This window comes from Gossypium hirsutum, chromosome A06, assembly GCF_007990345.1.
Source record: "Gossypium hirsutum isolate 1008001.06 chromosome A06, Gossypium_hirsutum_v2.1, whole genome shotgun sequence".
In the NCBI taxonomy this organism is placed as follows: domain Eukaryota; kingdom Viridiplantae; phylum Streptophyta; class Magnoliopsida; order Malvales; family Malvaceae; genus Gossypium; species Gossypium hirsutum.
In genome coordinates, this window is record NC_053429.1 from 90,885,898 (window position 1) to 90,909,529 (window position 23,632).

The 23,632-nt window shown below is 32.5% G+C and overlaps 1 protein-coding gene across 1 annotated transcript; it reads left to right on the top strand.

Moving 5' to 3' along the window:
- The first annotated feature begins 22,581 nt into the window (after positions 1-22,581).
- LOC107963357 (TIR-only protein) lies at positions 22,582-23,632 on the top strand. Its single transcript, XM_016899905.2, has one exon. The coding sequence runs from the start codon at positions 22,649-22,651 to the stop codon at positions 23,162-23,164; it is 516 nt and encodes a 171-aa protein (XP_016755394.1). The 5' UTR covers positions 22,582-22,648; the 3' UTR covers positions 23,165-23,632.

The window sequence follows — 23,632 nt, forward strand, 5'->3', positions numbered from 1 at the left end:
TCCAAGTTGGCATGTTTTGTTAAACTTGTAGTTGAAGGTATATTTTGGAGCACGCGGCTTGGGACACAAGTCGTCACACGGCTGTGTGCCATACACGGTCAAGTGTCATTGTTGTTTTGAGAGCAAGTTTCACATGATTTGAGACACGGCCGTGTGTCCATAATTAGAATATACACACAGTTTGGCACATGGCCTACGACACAAGTGTGTGGCCTTATTTCAAATATTCACACGAGTAGAAACACAAGCTAGGACACGGCCATGTGTCCATACTTCGAGACTCACACAGTCTGAATTGTCACACGGCCTAGCCACACAACCTTGTGACCCCTGTTTTCCAATTTTCCTATATTTTTCTATTTTGTTTCAAAATGACCCCTGATTATTTTCAAATTATTTTTAGGGCCCCGTAGGCTCGATTTAAGGCCCATAAATGTATTTCTACCTTGATTCATAGGAATTATTCATGTTATGAGATAATTTCTATAATTGTTTCTATTTGAAATTAAATGTTCTAAATTGTTATGTAATACTCCATAACCCTAATCCGATGACAGAGATGGGCTAGGGGTGTTACATAAATGGTATATCTTGGATTCTAAGAAAGGATAGATGACATTGCTTGAGGTTGAAGGTATTTTAGGTGCACACTACTTGTGACATGGTCTACTACACGACCGTGTGCTCCACATGGTTTGTAACACGACCGTGTGCTCTGTTTAGATTTTGATATTTTAGGTCTACATGGCAACAATTAGATACCTAGTCTAAAGGCACGATCGTGTGTCTCCTTCCGCATGGTTTAAGCTCTACCACATGGTTTGGCCACATAGCCATGTCCCTGTACTATATGGTCCCTGCGTTGTCACACGGCCGTGTAACCTCTATTTTCACTATTTACCTATATTTTCTAAAAAGTTTCAAATTAATCCAGGTTTGATCCCCATTTTTTTAAAATGTTTTGTAACTCGTTTTGGGTCCCAATATGATTGAATAACATGGAAATGTTTGTAATTTGTTATGAATTGATATTTTTGGCTATGTTTGATTGGTTGGTGAACAGTGTTAACATTTTATAGTTGTACTATCTTGTAACTCGAGTCGGGTGACCGGACCGAGTATAAGGTGTTACAATGGGGTGCTGTACCTCTAAGGCCAAGTACCGATACCTTTGCCCTAAGGGTAAAAAAATAGTCCAAAAACACCCCTGTTTGAATCCAAAACAATATCAAATCATTCCAAAATAAATCAAAATATTATAAATCAAATGCTAAACTCATTTGAGCACAAAAACATGGCATAAACACATTCAAATCGGAATGGCATTTAGAAAAATTTTAAAAAAAAAAGAAGCTAAAACATTCCATTCACATTACAATTGTTATATTCAATATGGGACTTAGTATACATGCCACTAACCTATTACAAATTACACTTTAACATTTGAAAAACAACATTAAAGAATCGCCAGGTGATGCAATGCTTCCTAGCTATCATCACAACTTCTTAGCAAATCTGTACCTACACATTTTAAATAACTAACATGTAAGCTCTAAAGCTTAGTAAGTAACAAGGACAATCAAACTCTATCCTAATTATTTATTAACCTTAATTGCCTTCATAAGAATCATCATTTTAAGTTTATTTAAGCCACATTGTCACAATTTTAACCCCCCTTAATGTAAAGTTACAAATTAAGCATCAACTTATAGTTTGATGATTTATTAACAATTCCCATTATGCTTGCCTTCCCAGTTTTAGTATTTGATTCATTTATGAATCTTATGTTTCAGCTTCAATTTCATCCCTAAGGACTTACACAATTATTAATTCACCTTAATAACGTATTAAAGGTTTTAATTAGACCACAATTTGTTTAAATGTTTTATTACACCACTTTCTCAAAGGCTTACTTTTCCATTCCATTTTTTTACATATAATATCCATTTAAACAGAAATTCAAAATTCGTCCAATAATTTATAAAGCATTTAAAATTAGTGTTAATAGCATCTATTCAACAATTCAAACAAAAAAAACCAATTTAGTTCCATAATAATCATAAGTAAACAATAACATTTGATAATTTCAAGAGTTCATTCATACAATGAAAATTTTAATTTAAACTTAACCTTCAGTAAGCCTAGAAAAATAAAGAAGGGATAATAGGGACGAAATTAATAACATTTTCTACCATATTTTAATGTTGGAGCTAGTATCCTAAGTGTAGTGTATTCGTTTATATGCTTGTATTTTTCAAACAGTTTGGTTTAATAAAATTATCCATGAATTACATTAATAATCTTGCTTGTTTTCCTAAATAGTTTTTGTACACAAAGAAAAATAGAATCAAATATTAGCTCACTAGTTATCTTGTAACACCCTATACCCGACTCGACTTACCAGACCCAGATAGAAGATGTTATAATACAAAAATATTTCACAAAAATTATACAACAAGGAAAATCATACTGAACATATTTCTTATTTATTTATATTCTTATTTATTTATATTTCAAAAAAATTATACAACAGGGAAAATCATACTGAACATACTTCTTATTTATTTATATTCTTTTTAAGTTAAAAGATCTTAAAAGAGGTATATACTAAATACAACAGATTCTCAAAAGTAGTTTAATATATTACAACTTAAAACTTTTTTAAAACCCACTATATCGCTCTTCAAACTTCCACCGTGGCGTATTCTTGGCTTGGTCCCTCTTGATGCACTAGTTCAATTCCAAGATCCTATATAACAAATAGACGCTTGTAAGTTCAATGGAACTTAGTGAGTCTCAACCAATATTACCTTTAAATGATGTTGTTGAATTCCTCAACTCAATGATTTTGGGCTTCCTTCAAACCTTGGTGGATACTTTTCTAATCCATGGCAGCTAATTATACGCCAACCTCTACACTTGACCCTTTTATGCACATTTAGTTGATTGGTGGATCACAGACTTCACATCTTATTGTGGATCTTCTTTTACAACCTCTTTGAAGATAGCAATTGGATATATTTCTCATTATAATATACATATTGGTCCTTAGACTGGCAGTTGTCGGCTATCAGAAGGCTAATCACCACATTTCTCATTATAATATACATACTGGTTCTTAGACTGGCAGTTGTCGGCTATCAGAAGGCCAATCACCACATACTTTTAAGTCGATCCAGACAACGAACTCATTGCAATGAATGCAATATTTTAGAACATCCATTAGAATCTTCTATAACATCGAAATAATGTGAGAATTCCCAAGTTTGGCAGACACTTACTTCTACCTATAATTCCAGATATACCAAGCTCCCTGTCTTGGCGGGTTACTATGGCATGTTCATCAGTATGGTACACTGTTGAGAACTCTTTCAGAAAATGTCGTAAAGGCATACCCAATTCTTTCCACAAAAGTGGACTAACATCTCTCACTTAGGCATTACAGAATTCACCATACAGATTTTCTAGATGACTTAACACAAGGATTTCCAAATAAATTTGCCACTAAATTTTTCCGAAAAATATGCCACATAGGCCTTTTAGATAATTTGCCACAAGGGCTTTACAAATAATTTTTCATAAAGGCCTTACAAATAACTCGCTACAAAGGCTAGGTTTGGTTTGCCACAAAGGCACCACATAAAACTGCCATGTTTAGCGATATAGATTTTCCTAAACTTAGTGTCACCTGAGGTTTTCCCATTATCGCCCTAGGGTACACAGAAACCCTAGTAGACAAATGTGGATTATCCGTCATTTTCAAAATAAGCCATGGCCATGGTCTTTCCACATATCTATCATACTGGCCTTTTTTCGTGTTTACGATCCTGACAGACTACATTCTCTCCATATTGGCCTTCGTGTTTATTTTCCCAGTAGAACTCATCAAAGCTCTACCACGGGGTCCATTATCATATCACATATTTTTTTGACACTCCGCCCAAACCCCTTTTATCACCAACCATACTTTTTCATGCATCAGTCAATTAACATAATGGACACATTTACACAGATTTCACTCATACGCTTAACGAAATCATACTTTCTAACAAATAATTTCCTATACATGCTTATCATACATCATTATTTTCATGCAACACATCGTGTACTTCAATACATACATACATCTTCTTTATAGAAAACATATAGCATACATACATACTATAACTCCTCAAGAAGGTATGCTCATCTATATGGACATCAACCATAGAAAGAATCATTATAAGGTAATGTGCATGAAATAGGTCTAGAGACTCACCAAAGGCCTACATTTTCCTTGGTCTAGAGCTTTTGTTTCAATTTTCCTTCCCAATCTAGTAGTAGCAACTAATTAAAAGATCATGAAATTTCCATTAGAATCCCCACTTACATAGAGTTTACTAACGTTTCAACTACATGAAATCCTCATGCAGGGCCTTCCACTCACACCCTATTATCCTTACATATTTTAGCATTCTTACTCCTCAACAATCATAATATAAAAAGCTATAAGACTTACCAGAAGGTTGAATCATCCACTGATTAAACAAAATTTTAGCTCTAGCTTAACAAAGAAAAAGAGAACATTTAGGTTAGAAATAAATTTAAGAATTTCAAGCGGAAAGAAAAAACATCTAAAATTTCCTCTTCCCTTCACTTTATATACTTTTGATCCCTCTTATTTCCTTACCAAATTCGGGGTAGGTAAAAGAAAATTAAATGAAGATCTACACTACTATTTAACTAGTCTTGGGAAAGGTCAAATCAATCAATTTGACTCTCAACTAATCTTATTACAAAAACCAACTTAAATAGTGCTCATGTAAACCAAGCGTACTATACCTTGGTGGTGACTCACCTATGGCGTGGTCTTAAAGATAATTAAGTCTCCTACAGCTTTTTCATACACTTGGTAGGCTCTTTGTGCATAGCTAAAAGTCTTGGGCATACCCTTCCTTAGGCGTATTCTTTCTTAGGCATTTTTTTCACTTGATGATGCCTTGTAATTAAATCCTTAGATACCGATAGCGAACGGATACCTTAACGCTAGTATGTGCTAATAATTTGACTCATCGACAAGCCAACAAAGTGGTGAATTATGCTACCATGGTGCACCAAAATAGTTAACCTACATGTTTGACTCACCTTTTTGGATCTATTATTTTTTTGGTTAACATGCATGTCTTACTTGCATTTTTGGATCCGCCATTTTTGGGATGTGACATATCTAATTTTTAAATAATACTAAGCGGTATTACATAGTTGGATTGTAATACAGAAAGAAAAATTATATTAGTAGATGAACCTAAACATTTCTTTAGTCTAATCAGAAATAAGTAAATCAATTGAAAGACTAATATGTCGTCTATCATGTCTAATTGGGGAGATGCTTTGTCTTGAGCATCAGAGCATATGACTCCCAAAAGATAGAGATATAGATGTGACTGACTGGACTGGCAGTACATTGAATAGAACCTAAGTAGAACATATCCTAAATTCGTTTATGACTTTATTCACTTGTGACATTCATAGTGTGACATACCTTAATCCTAAGTGAACGACCAACTATGTATGCATGACTCATATATTTTGATATAAGTAAAAGCTTGAGTTCAAATAGATAAGAAACTAAAAGTTGATGCATTGGCTACATGACTTTTGCAGTCTACAGCATCATTCACAATAGAGGAATTCATAGCCTGAGGAATGGGTAAATGATATCCGCTCATTAGCATTACATGATAGATGAAAAGTAAACGTGGTCACAAGTCATATTTCTTTATGATGAATTACTTAATTACTATTTGATAGTAATTAACTTTTCATGAAGGAAGATGCAATAGTTACTATGAGATAAAATAGGATCATATTGGGAGAACAGATTTATCGCAAAAAAAATTAAGGATATATTATGAGGGTAACACACTCATGACAAGGTCATTATATGAGCACTGATCGAGTAGCTCAATCATGATACTATAATAGAATGACTTTGTGACTAAATGAGTTTGTAATTAATAGGTGAAAAGTTGGAACTTAAATATAAATCATTTGCTCCTCAATTGCATATGTCCAATTGATCCATCCGTTAACTCGTTAAAATAAAAAATGAATTGCAGGATGAATCAAATGAATAAAAATTGATAGAAATGATAAAGTTAGAGAAATTGGTTACATTTGAAAATGAATGTGGTTTTCTCATTAAGTATGTAAATGACCTCAGAATTTATTTATGGTTTTTCAAATTATTAATTAATTAATTAATTGAAGTTCAAAAATGGATTTGAATTAATTTTTCATTGTGAATCCAATTGAATGTAAAAAAAATTAAATATATTTTCTCAGATTATTTTACAGTAAAGTTGTCATGCTTTTAACAGAATTAGAATTGGGTTGAAAAAATTATTTAATTAAGAAATTAATTTATTTGAATTAACTAAGAAAATACTATTTAATTTGGGAAATATAAAAAAACATTTACTAGGATGACAACCCTAGTTAATTAACTAGGGTTAGTTGGCCCTTTCTCCTAATAAAACTAAGGGACTTTTTCCTATCAGATATATATTATTTGTATTCTTCTAATTCAACTAGGATTCTTCTATCTCTCCCTATAAATAGAGGGCACTGAATGAGTTATTTACACATAAGTTTTCAATATTATTATTCTGCCCAAAAATAGTCAGAGTTTATATCTAAGTATAAATTATATTTTCTGAGAATAACAATTCTACGGGTTTCTATGAAGAGAATGTTTTTGTGTTTGATTCAAAATTTTTCCATCCCACACTCAAAGTGATTCAAGGTATGAGAATAGCAAAAAAGGTCACTTAGTTGAAAGATGGGAACAACAATGGTCCATCTCGCACAAAGCATATGTAACAACCCATTTTTAATGGTGTTGGAAACAGCGGTTTTGGGACCAAAATTCTAAAAAGTGAGTCATTTTTTTATTATTTAATTAATGTTTATAGAGATATTATAGAGTCGTATTAAAATTTGGTTAAGAAATTTTAATATTTAGATAGTTAATTAAATAAAAAAGACTAAATCGTAAAAGCTACAAAAGTTAGTTTCTATTAGATAAATGTGTTAAATGGATATGAAAATGAAAATTATGGATTTAAATGGTAAAAAAACTGGATAGATAGTTACTGGACAATTATGGACAATGTTTTGTAAATTGTTAATAAGATTTTTAAGGTTAAAAAGGTAATTAAATAATTAAAACTAAAAACAAATTAAACAAAATTAGAAGGTGTCATCTTCCTTCGGCATTACTGATTTTCTAAGAAGAAAAAAAACACCATTGGAGGAGCTTAGTATTCGGCTAAGCTTGGTTCACTTGCATGGTATGCAATTTTTACCCATTTCTAGTGATTTTTATATTTTTTTGATCATTTTAGCTTAATCTAGCTAACCCGAGGGTTAATTCGTAAAATTGTTAAACATTTTGGATTATGTATTGATGTGCTTGAGGTGTTTGTGAATCTTTGTGGTAGATTATTAAGCTTGGTTGATAAATAAGGTTATTTTGTAAAGTGATTTTTAGTAAATTCAATATTAAAGGATTAAATTCTTAAATGAGTAAAACTTCTTGGAATTTTTATGAATTTTGATAAATGTGGGCTGAAAATGGACTATATAGAAATTGACTAGTTGTATTTTTGCTTAAATGTGAATAATTTGTAAGTTTCGGTTTAGGGACTAAATTGCATAAAGTGTAAAGTTTGGGGTAATTTTGTAAATTGATAATAAAAAGGGATTTTATGCATAAATGGGATTTGTTTAAGCTAATTGAATCGGTTAATTGATTTAAATTTATTGTTTAGATCAAGAAAAAAATTTGTCGGACAAAGATCACGAAAAAGCTAAAGTAGCGGAATAGTCATCGGTTTTAGTTCTAAAATCATTTTGTTTAGGTAAGTTCGTAATTTAATGCCTAAATATATATATGTGATGATCGAGTTTGTCAGTTGAAAAATGAGTAAGACTATAGCTGAAAGACACTATGGCATCACGATTCAAACATACAAGACCATAGTTGAAAGACACTATGACATCAGGTCAGAAATAAATAAGACTGTGGTTGAAAGACACTATGGCACTCTTCGACCAATTGTTGCTCAGGTAATATGTTTCGAGTGAGATATGTATCGTAAGTTATGAATATGAGATGAATGCTTTGATTTGTATAGGTTGATGATGAATGTTAATGCCTTGATATGATTATACGTTTATATGTATATAAACTTGCTAACTAGTGATATTTGTGGTATGTATAGGAAATTGAATGGTTATATGAGCATATTATAAATGGTGCATGAATTTTTTAATTTGATTTTTATTTGGTAAGATATGTTTAAATTTGTACGAGCTTATTAAGCATTGGTTTCTTACGTTAGTTGTTTTACTCTTTTGTAGATCATCAGAAAGCTCAATCGGTTGGAATCAAGTCAGAGCACATATGCTCATCTATCCTTGATCACGATAGAAGATTTGGTCATTTTGATGTTGATTATAAGTGGCATGTACTAGGAGCCTTTTTGGTTAGTTTGTTCATATTGATAATGTTTGAACTTTGGTTTGGAAAAATCTTTGATGATATGTAAATATGTTTGGTATCTTTGGCTTAAGGGTGTGATTATAAATGCTTTTGGTCATTTAGTTTATGCCTTATGAAGATAACTTGAAATGTGGTAAAATATATGTGATGAAATGAATGACTTAGGTATGTTAATTATAAGTTTAAGGTATTAACTTGTGATTGTTGGATGTTTAAATTGTGGTACCAATGAGGGTACATTAGTTAGGCACTTAGGTTGAATGTTTTGGCATGTTTTAGGCTTATTAGAATGTGTTTTGAATGAATATGAATGATTGAATTTGGTGTGGCTTGGCACCCAAGGAATGGGCATTGTTTTGGCTTGATTTGGAAGTCATGTTAGGTACACAGGGCCTGGGACACGAGCTGTCACACGACCATGTGTTACACACAACCTTGTGTCTTATTGAATTTAAAGTGCAAGTTTTTCCACATGACATCAGGTTGTTACATAATCTGGAGACATGGGCGTCTGACCCTACTTCGAGTCATACATGATCTGGTACACGACATGAATACAGCCGTGTGACCCAATTTCAATTTGCACACAGGCAGGCACATGGTCGTGTGACCCAAACTTTGAATTGTACATGGTTTGGCCACACGGCCATGTTTCTGGGCCACAGAGTCTTGTGTCCCCTATTTTCAAGTTTTTCTACATTTTTATGTTTCATTTCAAATAAGTCACTGAATGTTCCCAAATTGGTTTTTAGGCTATGTAAGCTCCATATAAGGCCCATATGCTTATTTATACCATGAATGATATTTAGATTTTAATATTTGTCATTTAAATTAATAAATGAATGATTTTATAATGTAAATTATTTCTATATGTGCCATAATATTTTGTAGCCCTAATCCGACGAAAGAGACGGGTTTGGGGTGCTATAGCATAAATACTTTTTGGGAAAAGTTTATTGCTATAAATATCACAAATTGACTCGATTTTTAAAATTTTATTATTTTACTGTGACAAAAAATTGTTTTCAAATCGGATTGTTTTCCAACATTTAATAACTTCACATCACATTTTTCATAAAATTTCACACACATACTAACACAATTAAACACCTAATTACAACATTTCATGATTCTTAAGCTTACTAACTTAGGGTAAGTATGAGTATCCATGATACTTACCTCAATGGATGCTCTACAACACTAAATCAAGCCTCCACAAGCTTTATTCCACCATAAATCAGACTTGAACATCCACTAGTCACCATTTCCTCTTTTTCCATAAACCAAAAATATAACCAATAATTAATATAAATTCTTTTTTATGTTTTCTCAACACAATCTTTAACAAAATTCAATTTAGAGGAGATGTAGAAAGCCGTTTATTACCTTGATGAAGCTTTTTCTCTCTAATATCAAGTTCTCTCTTAAGACTTCACAAACCCTAAGTTGAAATTAATGAAGGAATTGAACTTAGGAGGTTGTTTACACTAAGATTTTAACAAAATCATAAGGTGGGTAGTAGAAATTTTGAGAGAAATTGATGAAATAAGCAAAAAAAATTGAAGAAGAGAAAATGGTAGCAATAACTTCTACTGCTACTGGAAAAGAGCAGGAAATATGACAGATGAAGGTTCTCATACTCTACAGAAATATCAACATGTGGGCATGGGGCCATGTCTAACAACTTAAGTTCAAATTTATCAATTTGAAGCCCATTTCCTTAATACGGGGTTCCAACTTCCCAAAATAATTTTGGATATCAAATACCATATTTTAATATTATTTCCATCATAAGATTCTCAGGATTTGACTAAATTACCCCTTTATGTAAAAATACAGTTTTGTCTTTTTTGTCTTTTTAGCGATTTCTTCTCAAAATTTGATACTTAGACCAAATCAAGTTCATAATTCATCATAAATCTTTATTTTAACTTTATGAGTAATTAAAATCTCACTTTGGCTCTTTTCTCGATAAAAATGGAAATTTTACAATATAATCATTGTACTATTCAATTTTTCTAATTTAGTCCCAAAAGTGATTTTCATCGCACTAAAGCACATTGCAATGCATCTCATGCCAAATAATACAAAGAATCAATATTTTTCTTATTAATATAATTTTGCACATTAGTCCTCATACTTTTCAAAAAAAAATTATTTCGTTTTTGTCTGTCACATCATCACTTTCACAACTCTTTTCACATATTTCCATCACCAATATCAAATTTATTTCATAAAATATCTTATACGATTTAGTTCCACAATTTTTCTCATTATTCATTGATATTGAGCCTGAAATTAAGCCATGTGTCATAAAAATTTTCAAGGCATTACATTAGCTTCAAAATTTTATGTCTCGAGACATGGATGAGTGTATCAAGACTTTTTAGGGAAAGTCTAGAGAGTTCTCTCCCTTGAAGCAAAGTTTTACTTTCAAACTTTCATGTCTATAGACATATAATCCTATGTCTCGAGACATTATTGGAAAACTATAGTATTTTTTCTTAGGAACAATTTTAAAGGTTTAGGATACTCAATTTTTTGTGAAGGCGTTTAGAGAGATTGTTTTTGAGTTGTAACACTTGAAAATATATTTTAAAAGAGACCAAAATGGGTTTTGCAAATTTTGATTAAAAAAATTTTGGAATTTATTTTGTTATGTCAAAACAGTTGAAAATCAAAGCTAGCAATCTCCCCCGTTTTATATAACAAAATCTTAGAAAAATTTGCTTCGTAAACTCTCCCTAAATCAAACATTATTTTCAAGTTCTACTCCATTTATTTAAAATACTTTATAATGATTTTTTTAAAACAATTTTAAATAATTTGCTTGAATTTCATAGTAAGATGAAAAATATAATAAAGCTTTGAAATTCAATTTTCATAGCTTATTAGAAATGTTTTAAAATTGAATTTTTTTTCCATTACCTATTAAGTTAATGAATTTGTAATTTTTTAATATACTTCTCTTTTTTGGTATGTCGGAAACATTTTTCATTTGAATATTAAAGTGTAAAGGGAGAAACCATACAAGAGATTAAAAAAAAAAAGAGAAGCAGTAATACCACATGAAATGAAAATCAAATAAATAAAATAGGAACATGGTATAAAATGCATAAGAAGTAATATTCTAAAGTCCAAAATTTAAGTATCAACAACAAAATATACCATTCAAAAGGTAGGCTTATCAACCAACTATCAACAAAGAAAACCAACAGATGCTTAAAACAAAATTAAGCATCCAATAAGTCCCAACTATACAAAAGATAATCAACTCACTCATTTGAGGGAGGTGATGGAGCTGGAGGAAATAGTGACATAAGAAGTGCCAATTTGCTCCTCCAAACTTGTAAAGTGTGAACTAAGTTTTTGAGAAAATGAATTCACTCAATTGAACATGCTATTATTTGCAGTGAGGAAGGCCAAAGTGTGAGGTTAAAAGGGTAGAGCTAAATTCGATGCATCAACTACATTGCCTTAGGCCTCAGTAGAATGTGTCACTTGTTCATGCTCGATTTAGGCATCTCCTCCCTCGGGTTGCTCATCTCTAACATCTTTTGGGGCATTTGTGTATTGCTTGACATTCTGCTTGACCCATTTCTATTTTTGAGGATATAATCACAATTTTGAATCATTTCTATACCAATGGAACTTGCAACAGTAATCTTGGGATAAATGGACTGTAACCTTCAAAATCCGGCCTAGACATTATGGATAGATTGAGAAGGATACATTAGCCACCGAAATGGCTAAGCTAACTTAAGTTACTTTTGAAGACATAAAATAAACTCATTTTAAAGAAAATCATAGTTGTACTTTGAGTTAGCTTAAAAGTATTCATTCATTAGATCGTGTATATTTAGGATTCATTTATTATTAATAGTGTTGTTTTAGAAAAATAGTTTGCTTGTCGCTCTTCTTAAGAAAAAAAACTCGATGTTAAACTAATGCAGCAGAAAAGCAATTTTTCAAGTCATTTTGAAAACTTAGTTGCCTTATCTATTTGATTTTCAAAAACAATTCCTTTGCAATGCAGTGAAAACTAGGGAACAATATCAAATTTTACTTAAGCTCGATATTATCCATTATCCGGTTAATATGCTTGAGTAATCCATGCATGCAAGAACCCCCAAAAGAAAAGTTATCAAGCCATAGACCAGAAATAATTAAAAATTACAAACCAAAACCGGTAAAGACTTAATAATACTTATTAAGAAAAATAATCTGAGGTCCAAGGTGATTCTTTGAATACCGAGTCCGATCCTAATTTTGAGGTTTACCTAAAAACTTATACATTAGTAGGGGGTGAGCTTATGAAAAGCTCAGTGTGAGTCAAAAAATTATTTAAACAAACATAAATATCGAATACAGTGAAACAGATTAGCTTTAACAGAAGAAAACAAAACCATCATAGGAATTTCATATTATTATATAGACATTATCAAATTGATGTCAAATGATGTATGAGCATAGGACATCATTCATTCGAGTAACAATCATTAATTTTGATATCATTCAATAGAACACAATACAACACATATCATAAATAAATAAGATTTGAATATATCATGAGCATGATGCAATGCAAAAGGTTCATACCCATACCATCCGCTACACACCGCGAGTTCCCCAGAACCCGTCATCCGAACTCCAAAACATTATGGGCTTTAAGCCCGTTGTGGTTAAAACTACCGATAACAATATGTAGAAAATTCTGTCAGTAATAATGCAGACAATCTGTCAATGAAAATGCGATAAATTGCCATTCCAATGCACTGACTACGAATAATGCGAACTTAATATGCCGCCAGTACTCCACGAAACTTCTCTGTCAACCACAAAATCCCAACCTAATGCATATGCAATATGTCATACAATCTCATACGTATTCATATCTCAATACTTTTCACATTCATTTGACATGCTCAGCATGTCCTCAATAATCACAAACCTTCAGTAAATGGAAATAGTGTCCTAATCTTTCAAATTACCATTGTGTTGGTATCAATCAATATCATTCAATTTCACATACTTTATGGATTTTTATTGTGCATAAATAACTCCCTTTTCAATACACAATATAAAAAATATATCACGCGTTTAAATCATAAATAAGCATAATATTTCAACACATTATATCACTCAGTCAAATATTCTCATACCTCATAAAAAATACGCAATTACAAACTCAATCAAACATTCCTACTATCAAACTAGCAATTTTGTCAACATGTCAATCTTTTAAAGCTTGAAACATACCTGGTTCGGCCACCCACAAAATCAATAATTTGGCTATTAAGTCAATACAATAAGCAAGCTAATTAATCAAATATAACATGATATTTGATAATTTCAAACAATTTTATGAGTTTAGGACCCACACTTTTTTTCGCTTCATCGTAGCATACTATGGAATATTCCAATTTTCCTTAATAATTCCTCAAACGAACCAAAACCAAAATTTAGTATAAATTAAATAAATTTACCATTAAAACAGCTCCCAAACACCCACTTATGAGTTCAAACCAATCGTTGAAATTATAACTATTTTGTGAATCCAAACTAGTTAGATTCCTTACCCTATATCGATGCGAACCGTACGTACAATCGTTCTTTGCCTTTATAGATGATTTTGGGCATTTGGGTCAGCACCTAATTCAATAATATACTAGAAAATCAGTAGCTAATTAATGATTAAATTCCTTCATTTAATCAATTCATAACCTTTACCTAAAAACTATGTCAAAATAACAAACTAGTTACCCTTAATTGCACTTACGCTTCACGATTTGTGGGATCCAATTGGCTAATTGATCAAGAACGTCTCTCCCTAATTAAAATGTGATTAAAAGCTGATTAGGAGGGTTCAAGAACACAATTTAATGCTGGAAAAATATGGGTAAGACCCAAGAAACAAAATAATCCATTTCTTGCATATAGGCGCACACACCACCACCCATGGTGGCCAAAATCGGGGCTGAATTTTAAAATAGTTTGATATCTCATTAAAATCTGGAAAAATAAATTTGAAATAATTTAAAATCCCCCAGATTCTAGATCTAGATATTTAGTTTTTTAATGGACAAAATTAATTAAAAAATTGAAGAGAGAAGAGACATTACCCAAGCTAGTCGAGAGAAACAACAATGGCACTTTCTTCGTAATGTTCGGGATCAATCTTGGAGTTCAAGATTTTAGATTGAGGGCTGATTTTAATGACAAAAATATGGTGGGGAATATGTTAACAAATCTTGTGGCAAAAAGAAAAAAAAAGAAAAAGAAAGATATGGTAAAACTAGGTAACAATGGAAGAAATGAAAAAAAAATTAAAATCAAAGAGAAGAAGAGGAGGAGAGAAACGACTAGGAAAATGAGAATAAGGATTAAATGTTGATTATTAGTGAAAAATTAATATTTCTACCTAGGTTAACTAGGCTTAGATGGCCCACACATTAAAAAAAAGGGTTTTTGTCAAAAAAATTAAATTATTTGCATGGGAAGGAAATTGAAGTTAAGATGTAACGCCCCGATTTTGGGCCTAGAAGTATTAAGTCTTGAGCATGGGAATAGTTAGGAGGCACCACATAAAAGTTTAGCAATGCAAGAAAGTGACACAAAAACATGCTTGCTACAGTGGTTAAGTGTCCTAAGAAGTGTTGGAGAAGTCCTGAATTCAAGCCTTGGCTTGTGCTAAATTTTGTTTTTACTTGATGAAACCTTTGGCTCTAGACAGTAGGTTTTTAAATAAAAATGGGCGAAACATGACATAGGAAGCCTGCTAGTCTAGTGGCAGGTAGCGTGTGGAGTGTTCTAAGAGGTTTGAGGTTCAAGTCCTGCTTGACGCAAGGGAGTGTTTATTTTGCTCCTGATGCTGTGGAGGTATTGTGGTTTGATCGAAACATTGAAGTGGTGGAGTGGAATTCAAACTGAATAGTTGACGGAGGAGTGATCAGTTGAGAGATTTGAGGAGAGATGTGAGGAGAGATTTTAGGAGAAAATCGTGGGGATTTGTGGTTAGAGAAGAGTTGGTGCTGAATGGGAGAGGTAAATGCTAAGTGCATTTGATTTTGGGGTTGTCTTACTCTCCAATTCGGTAACTGTTACCATTTCTTGGACTTTTTCACTCTTTGGTTTGGTGCCAAATTTTGGCTTCGAGTTTTACTCTTTGTGCATCGGTTCTTTCGTTTTTCTTTCCATTTTGGTTCTGTCATTGGCTTTGGGTTCTTCTCATTTCTTATTAAGGCCGATTATTGCTTTGACCATTCGGGGTATTTTTCATGTGTTTGTTCTCTACTTTTGCCGAATAAACATCTCTCCCCTCTACCCAATCGGTTTATTTCTCTTAGTTGATGCCCTCTCTCTAAGTTGGCCGAATACTCTCCCCTCTTTCCCTTTTCTCTATTCTTTTCCTTTTCACTTTGTTACCTTGGTCGAACATCCCATCTCATCCTCTCCATTTCTTTTGTTTCAGTTTGACAAATACTCATTGACTCCTCTTCTCTTCTCAACTCTTGCAAATATCGACATCTCCCTCTCCCTGCACTATGACACTTTGGTCAAATACTTTCCCCTCATTTCTTTCTTCTGGCTTTCTTCTCTTTTCACTTTTTGGGTTGGCCAAATATTCCATCTCAGGGGTGTGATTGTGCCATCTCGTGCCTCGATTTTAGGGTGTGCTGTTGTAGGCCGTTTACTGCTATCTTCAACTCTTAGTTCTACATTTCGGTAAGTTGTTCACTTGGTTCGAGTTATTTACATTTATGGTATTTGTTAACAAGATTAGGTTGTAATGCAGATTTTGCCAAGGATCTTGAGGTCAATCTTGGTCAGTGGTTAACGTGGGTTAACCCGCATTTGTTCAATCAAGGCAGGTAACAATTACTATTTTGGGATTAAGTGTTAATAAGAGGGTGTTTAACCCTAATGATTAAAAGACTGATTGAATGCCTTGATTAATGTAGGTTTTGGTACTCATGGATTTTTAGCACTATTCGCAAACAGGTGTGTAAACACTGCCCAATTGTAAATAGGCAAAAGTCGGCAAATGTGACTATCATTGCTACACGGGCATACGCTCGCTTGTGTGGTAATCTGAATGCATAAGCATGGGCATTTGATCGTAGAGGCCACTATGAGCGATTTCATAGGCTTAGGCCGTTTTGGGCCATGTTGGGCCGAAATGGGTCGTGTGGGCCTCACAAGCATGTGGGCTCCACATAGGTAAACCACACAAAAATGTGGAGAATATTGGGCCAGGCTGTGTAGTTTACATGGCCAATGCCATTTCTGAGCTGTTTGGGTCACACGGGCGTGTGGGCCCACATGGGTCCGCATTATGGGCTTTGGGCCCATTTACATTGTTTGACTGTTAAGGTTGAACCGGTCGCCCAAGATGGCTGTAAACCTTCTATTGGGTCAGTAAGTATACCTGGACCCTGATCAGTAAAATGACTATTTTTCCCTTATGTGGCAAAATGACTGTTTTTCCTTTATATGGTAAAATGACTATTTTGCCCTTATGTGGTAAAATGATAGTTTTGTCCTTATGTGGTAAAATGATGATCTTTCCCTTATATGGTAAGCTAACTGTTTTGCCCCTATGTGATATATGTTTATATTTTAGCATGCTATTTGTAACTGTATTGAGTACATGTTTAATATTATGATATTACATGACATGTTGCTTAATGCATTGCATGGGGATAGGTTTATATATGATTGGAGGAAGTGTACTGTACTGGCAGCTCTGTTGTAAATAACTGATAGCTTTAAGCCTATTATACTGGCAGTTCTGCTGCAAATACTGTTTAGTCCGTAACTGGTGCTATTTTTGGTGTATAGGGATGGGTGGGTTGATTTTATCCCCACATGGTGTGTAGGGCTAGACGGAGTGTTGTGTAGAGGCTGTTTGGGTAGGATTTTTGATTGCATATCTGTACTGCACTGTTTACTGTTACTGCAATGGGGTAAGGCCCACTCTGATACTGTTACTGTATTGGGCTAAGGCCCTAACTAAAACTGAATTGTTACTGATATGGGCTTAGGCCCAGACTATTTTTGCTCACTTTATGTTTGACTGTTTGCTTATTAAGGGATTACACGCTGAGTTTTCGTAAACTCACCCTTCTTCTTATCTGCGCAGGTAATCCTTGGGCGAATCGGTACTGCGAGGGACTCGAAGGTGGCCACTCAATAGCTTACGCTTCCATGTTATCTTTTAAATTATAAGTAGTATAATTTGGGTATTTTTATGTAATAAGGCCTCTCTGGATTTTATTTTTAATTTGGGGATTTATATTTCTTTTGCTTTAATTCTGCTAGCAATAGGAAAAAGACTCGGGTTTTCAAAAAGATAAATGTTTTTCAAAAATACCACGAATACGTAAACGATTTTAAGAGCTTCCGCAAGAAAAAATGTTTTAAAATAAATAACGACGTTTTAATATGATTTATTTTTAACGAATGACGTACATTTTGAAAATTAACAACAAGACTTGAAAGCTTTTTTAAGATCGTATATAAAGGTTTAATAGAGAATGCGAGTTTTTTAACAAATACGCACTTTACGAAAAAACACTTCAATGTGACATCGCCAGATTCGGCCATAACGTCCAGGCCAGGTTTGGGGTGTTACATAAGACCTTAAGAATAAATTCACTAATGTTTAGCCATGAAACTAATAACTCATTCTTGATATAATTTGAAATATTTATTTTTTTTTAAAAAAAAGGCATCTCACATACTAGGGTTTAAGGCAAAATTTGCAAAATAATAAAAATGATGAGAGAAGGGATTTGATCTTGGGTTTCAAGAAACGTTACACTAACACTTAACCAACAAACCACTACCTCATTTATTTTCTAAAAATGCATATATAATCTCAAAAATTAAGGCATGACTACTCTCTCTTAATTTACAAACCCGATTCTACTAACCCTCGATTTTTAGGATGTTATATGGACACATCATATAATTTAACCCTAATGTCCAAAATTATTTGATCTCTCAATCCTCTCAATCAATTCAAAATCTAAATTTGCAACTATTTCAAAATATAAATTTGTAACTATACTCTAAAGGCATCAATCTATCAATATACACCATTTTCCTCTAAATTTCTCAACATCTTTCTCTTTCCAACTTCAAACATTCATTAATGGCTATAATAATAAAACCTAGTCAAGCTTTGATTCAACACTTTCCACTTCATTCCTAGCATGATTCTACCATGGTTCAAGCTTGACCCCAATATGCATGGATTCAAGCTCTTAATATCTAAGTTTTCAACAATGGTGAACCAAGTTAACTTCAACAATTGAGGTATCTAACTAATAGGTCCACTTTTTCAAGCTTTCCAAGTTCAGAAATTCATGAAATTTATTAAAGGAAAGCTTTTTACCTTGGAGATTTTGGTTGGTAATGGTGATGGACTTTAACTTTTTTTTCCTTATTCTTAGTTCAATTGGGGGGAAAGAAGATGAATGAATGAGATGACCCATTTATTTTCCACTTACCAACACACACATATATTAACTTAAATAGTATTTCAATTAAACTTAAACCACCAATATCTAATAGCCATAAATTAAAGCATAATAATATTAGTGGAGATTGACGAACTTGATTATATTAGTCCGCTAACCAAATTTATCATAGTTTATTAGCACTTAAGTCCTTGGTTAAATTTCTCATTAAGGCTTATTTAATTCCTTAATAAATTCTAATCACCTTGCAATGTAGTCCTTGTGATATACATAATAATATATTTAATAAATTACTAAATAATTCTATTTTCTAATGTTGTAATCACCTCATAAAGTTCTTAGGTTAACATTCAAATCAAATACTTTCAATTCAATCCAAATTCATTCGTATAGAAGACTAGTTATTATGAATGTTAACATTGAGGAGATATTTTCAATACAATCACCTCATAACCAATTTTCTAAGGTTCACTAATGGGATGTAAACACACTTTAAGATCCATCAAATAAAATGTCCAAGAAGTTTGAGTAAAAAATATGACAATCCATAAAAGGAAAGTTTTATTTTACCACTAGTTGTTCGTTAAGTTGCAATTAGCATTGTAGTTGAGAGATAAAACTAGCACCAACAATTTGATGACTATGATACTTTGAAGAATATGAAAGAGCAAGGGTAGTCTTGGCTTGGTCAATGATTACTTAATTTCTACCTTTGGTCGATGGACTTTGTATTGGAATGCAAAATTGTTAGTTTAGTTTGTTTTGAGATACTAGCTCGTGCTTTGAACTATCATACCATGCTCAATTAGTTCATTATTAGGAGATCTTATTTATGTATATGTGGATATGTGGAATTCCAATGATATGAGCCAAGCCTTTATGGTTGTTAAAACAAAGCGCTTAGCCAGAATTCGTGAATGCATTATATTATTGTGTAGCAACAATATGTACAAAGCTCAGTTTATGAAAATTGACTTCATTTATGTTCATAACGCATAGACAACTTTCATGTAAGGTGTGATAGCCAAGATAAATTGGTTTATGTGGATACCTCTAGTAGGTAGCTTGAAACAAATTATAAGGTAAATGTCATGCCTAATAGAGACAACATAATAGGTGATAAGGCAACCACTCAAAGTCTAATGAAATGGTGTTAGGGTACCTTTAATGCAACCTTGGAGATTGAAAATGAAGTTGGTAGAAAGATTAGTTGGATCAAATAAAAAGGTCGGAAAATAATGTTGTATGGTTTACAAAACTTAAAGATTTCAAAAGAACCAACGAAAGAAAAATTAGAAAAAAAATTAGAAGGAAAGGCAAAGGCTAATGGCTCAATAAGGAAAAATGTGTTAGAGTTTACGAATAAATCTATTTCAACGGAGGATGTTAGAGACTTAAGAAATATTGAAGAGGTTGACACTTGCATATTGGATTAAGGACATCACCAAGGAAGCTGAAGAAGCTTGAGCTCAAAGAAAAAAAATAGTGCAACTAGAGCAGAATAAGAGGTAGCTGTGAGACTGGAAAATATTAATTGAGTAGGAAAGGTACAAAGACTTGAAGTAATTTCTAGGTGAGTAAGTGATGGTGTGGGAAACTGCTCAGTGAGGAATTTCGAGATCATCTTATTTGTGCATGCTTATGCCTTGAGGGGATTTAGAATATATGACAAATAGTAGCATTTACCAATGTCACGATGTTTGGAGTTTGTCATGGAGATTCATAGTTGCAAATATTGATGATGCTAAGGAGTGTGCTTGATTTATGATTTTCATGTTGTTTTGTTTTGCTCTCTTACTTAGTTTAGCTATTGTGTAATTAAACTTTAGGTACTTTTACGGAGTGTTCTTATTGTTGTGCTTCGTTGCTTTTAGGAGTTTATAAGTTGTTTACATTTAGGTAGAACTTGCATTTTTTTTTTGCTTGCTTAGGTGTGTGTCTTTTGAATTGAGGTATTTTATAGTTTGTTAGATGTGCTTGTTTTAGCATTTCCACTATTGGTTAGTTAAACCGTTTAGGTTTAATAAAATTTTATTATGGTTGAGAATAAATAAATTCAAAAACAAAATATTGTTTAGAAAAATAAAGGCCATTACATCACTTCTTTTTTTTTGGTATTTTACATGGTCAGGGCCATGACTGTCCCTCTCAACAATGTCATATCCAAGGTTCAAACTAGGGGTGAACAAAACTTGATTCGATTCAAAAAAATTAATTTTTTTTTGAGTTAATTGAGTAAAGTTATTCGGTTTTTTTCAAATCAACTTGAATAAGTAATTTGGTTTTTTGAGTTTAAATCGAGTTGAATTTTACAACTCGGATAACAGATTAAAGTACATACCTCTTGGATCCTTGACAATTTTGAAAATATGCAAATTGATTCCTCTAGAAAAATTACAAAAGATTTCAAAATAATCGTATTTTTTTTCCAAAATTTTATAAATAAATATTCAAAAAATAAAAATTACTAAAAATCTTAAATATATAAATGCTAAATAATATTTTTTTTAAAATCCAAAACGATAAATTGGAGGCTTTGAAGAAGTAAATCATAAAATCAAATTTGTCATAGTATTTTTTTCTTTTATTTTGTTTTGTTTTAAAAGAGCCTTCAAAAATATGGTATTTATGTTTTTTAACTTGTAATTTAGTCATATTGTCAATAAGATTTCAATATGGACGACTTGTTTTTTTAATTTAACTCGAAAAGATTTATTCAACTCTATTCTAAAAAAATTATAAATCGAGTTGGGATGATAAAATAAAACTCGTCAACTCGACTAACTCGAAATTTTTCACTCAATTTGATTTGATTTGATCAAATACTCAACTCTAATTCGAACTTGCACCTCAAGTATAACGCGTCTTACCATTACACTAAACACTTGTTGATTACACAACAAATACATTAGTTAACTCATTAATCATTACTTCACAAATTATAGACAAGAGATTAAGTGAGATGGTAAAAGTTTTTCCGACCTTAATCAATGATAGAAGATTCAATCCTCACTTTGACTAAGTGATTATCACTATTGTTTGATTTGATCACTTTTGTGTATTACCAAAAATTGGTTTTAATTAGAAAGAGGATAAAAAGGAAAAGAAAAAAGAACCAATACCCTACAGCATGTCAATTTTTAATGACCTCTGGAAGGGCCCAAAAGAAAAAGGTGAATTCTATCTTTTAGTATTTTTGGACTAATTAAATTATATTAATTATACGAATGCGATCTTTGATAAGAGAGACTGTGTCAATAAACCGAGAACACGATAAAAAATTATATATTAAACGTGTTTGAAGGATTATACCAAAACGGACGAAAATGGTTGAGAGGTCAAGTGATTGAATGCTTTCGTTTTTTAACTCAGTATGATGTCAGACAAAAACCCATAGAATTTATACTATTCTTCGATTGAAAATCGAAATTTAGCCCATTCAACAAATATTTTATCAGATTATTCGGTTTTGTTTTAAACCCTATAAATACCTTACATCTCACCGACGTCTTTTGTCTCTCTCTAATCTCTCACCATTTATACATATTTGAATCAAAGCTATTTTACCTTTGAAACAAACATATTATTGTTATCATTTATATCATTAACTCCTCCTCAAATGCAGCAGAGCTGTTCTTCATCTGCCAAGAACTTGTGCCGTAAACTCGTTCAAGTTCGAACCCGAAATTCAATCCAAGCAGCGGCAAAGACTCGACCCATTTGCGACGTCTTTATTAACCACCGAGGAATCGATACCAAAAGAACCATTGCCGGTTTGCTTCATGATCATTTATTCAGGCTGGGTTTAAGACCTTTTTTGGATAGTAGGAACATGAAGCCTGGTGATCGGTTATTCGGGAAAATAAAGCCGGCTATTGGGGATTGTAAACTAGGTGTAGCAATCTTCTCGCCCAATTATTGCGAGTCCTACTTTTGCCTTCAAGAGCTCGCCCTTCTAATGGAGAATAAGAAAAGGGTTATTCCAATATTTTGTGATGTGAAACCTTCTCAGCTTCAGGTTATGGATTATGGAATACGTTCGGGTGAGCAACTGCAAATGTTTAAATGGGCTCTTGAGGAGGCCAAATACACTGTCGGACTTACATTTGACACTTCAAAAGGGTATGAACTATGAACTATGAACTATGAAAGATGAAATGAAATATTGTTATCTTAATATAAAATCATTGAATGAATATCTAAATTTGCTTCTTCTTCTTTTTTTTTTCCATTTTTGGGCATGTACGGACTGGTCGGAGTTCTTGAATTCTGCAACTGAAGCTGTCTTTAAGAACTTAGTGGAGCTGGAAGCTGAGAGTTCAAACAGGAGAAGTACATATATTCTTCAGGGTCGTGAATAAATATAGTATAGAAGTATGAAGATACCTTCATTCTTTAAGGCATAACTCGATGCCTTCAACCACAATTTTTTTTTATTCCAAATGGAATCATTTCTTTGTAAGAAAACCAAAATGGTCTACTCACTTTGACAATAAGTAATTAAACGGCTGGTAAAATTCGAAACCTGTTGTAACATACATTACGATATAAACAATATTCTTTTGTAATGAGTTGAAGATTCAATAAATGTTCAGTTTTTTAA

Bases quoted from the DNA above. Each gene is read 5' to 3' on its own strand.
- LOC107963357 (XM_016899905.2), top strand. From the start codon at position 22,649: ATGCAGCAGAGCTGTTCTTCATCTGCCAAGAACTTGTGCCGTAAACTC.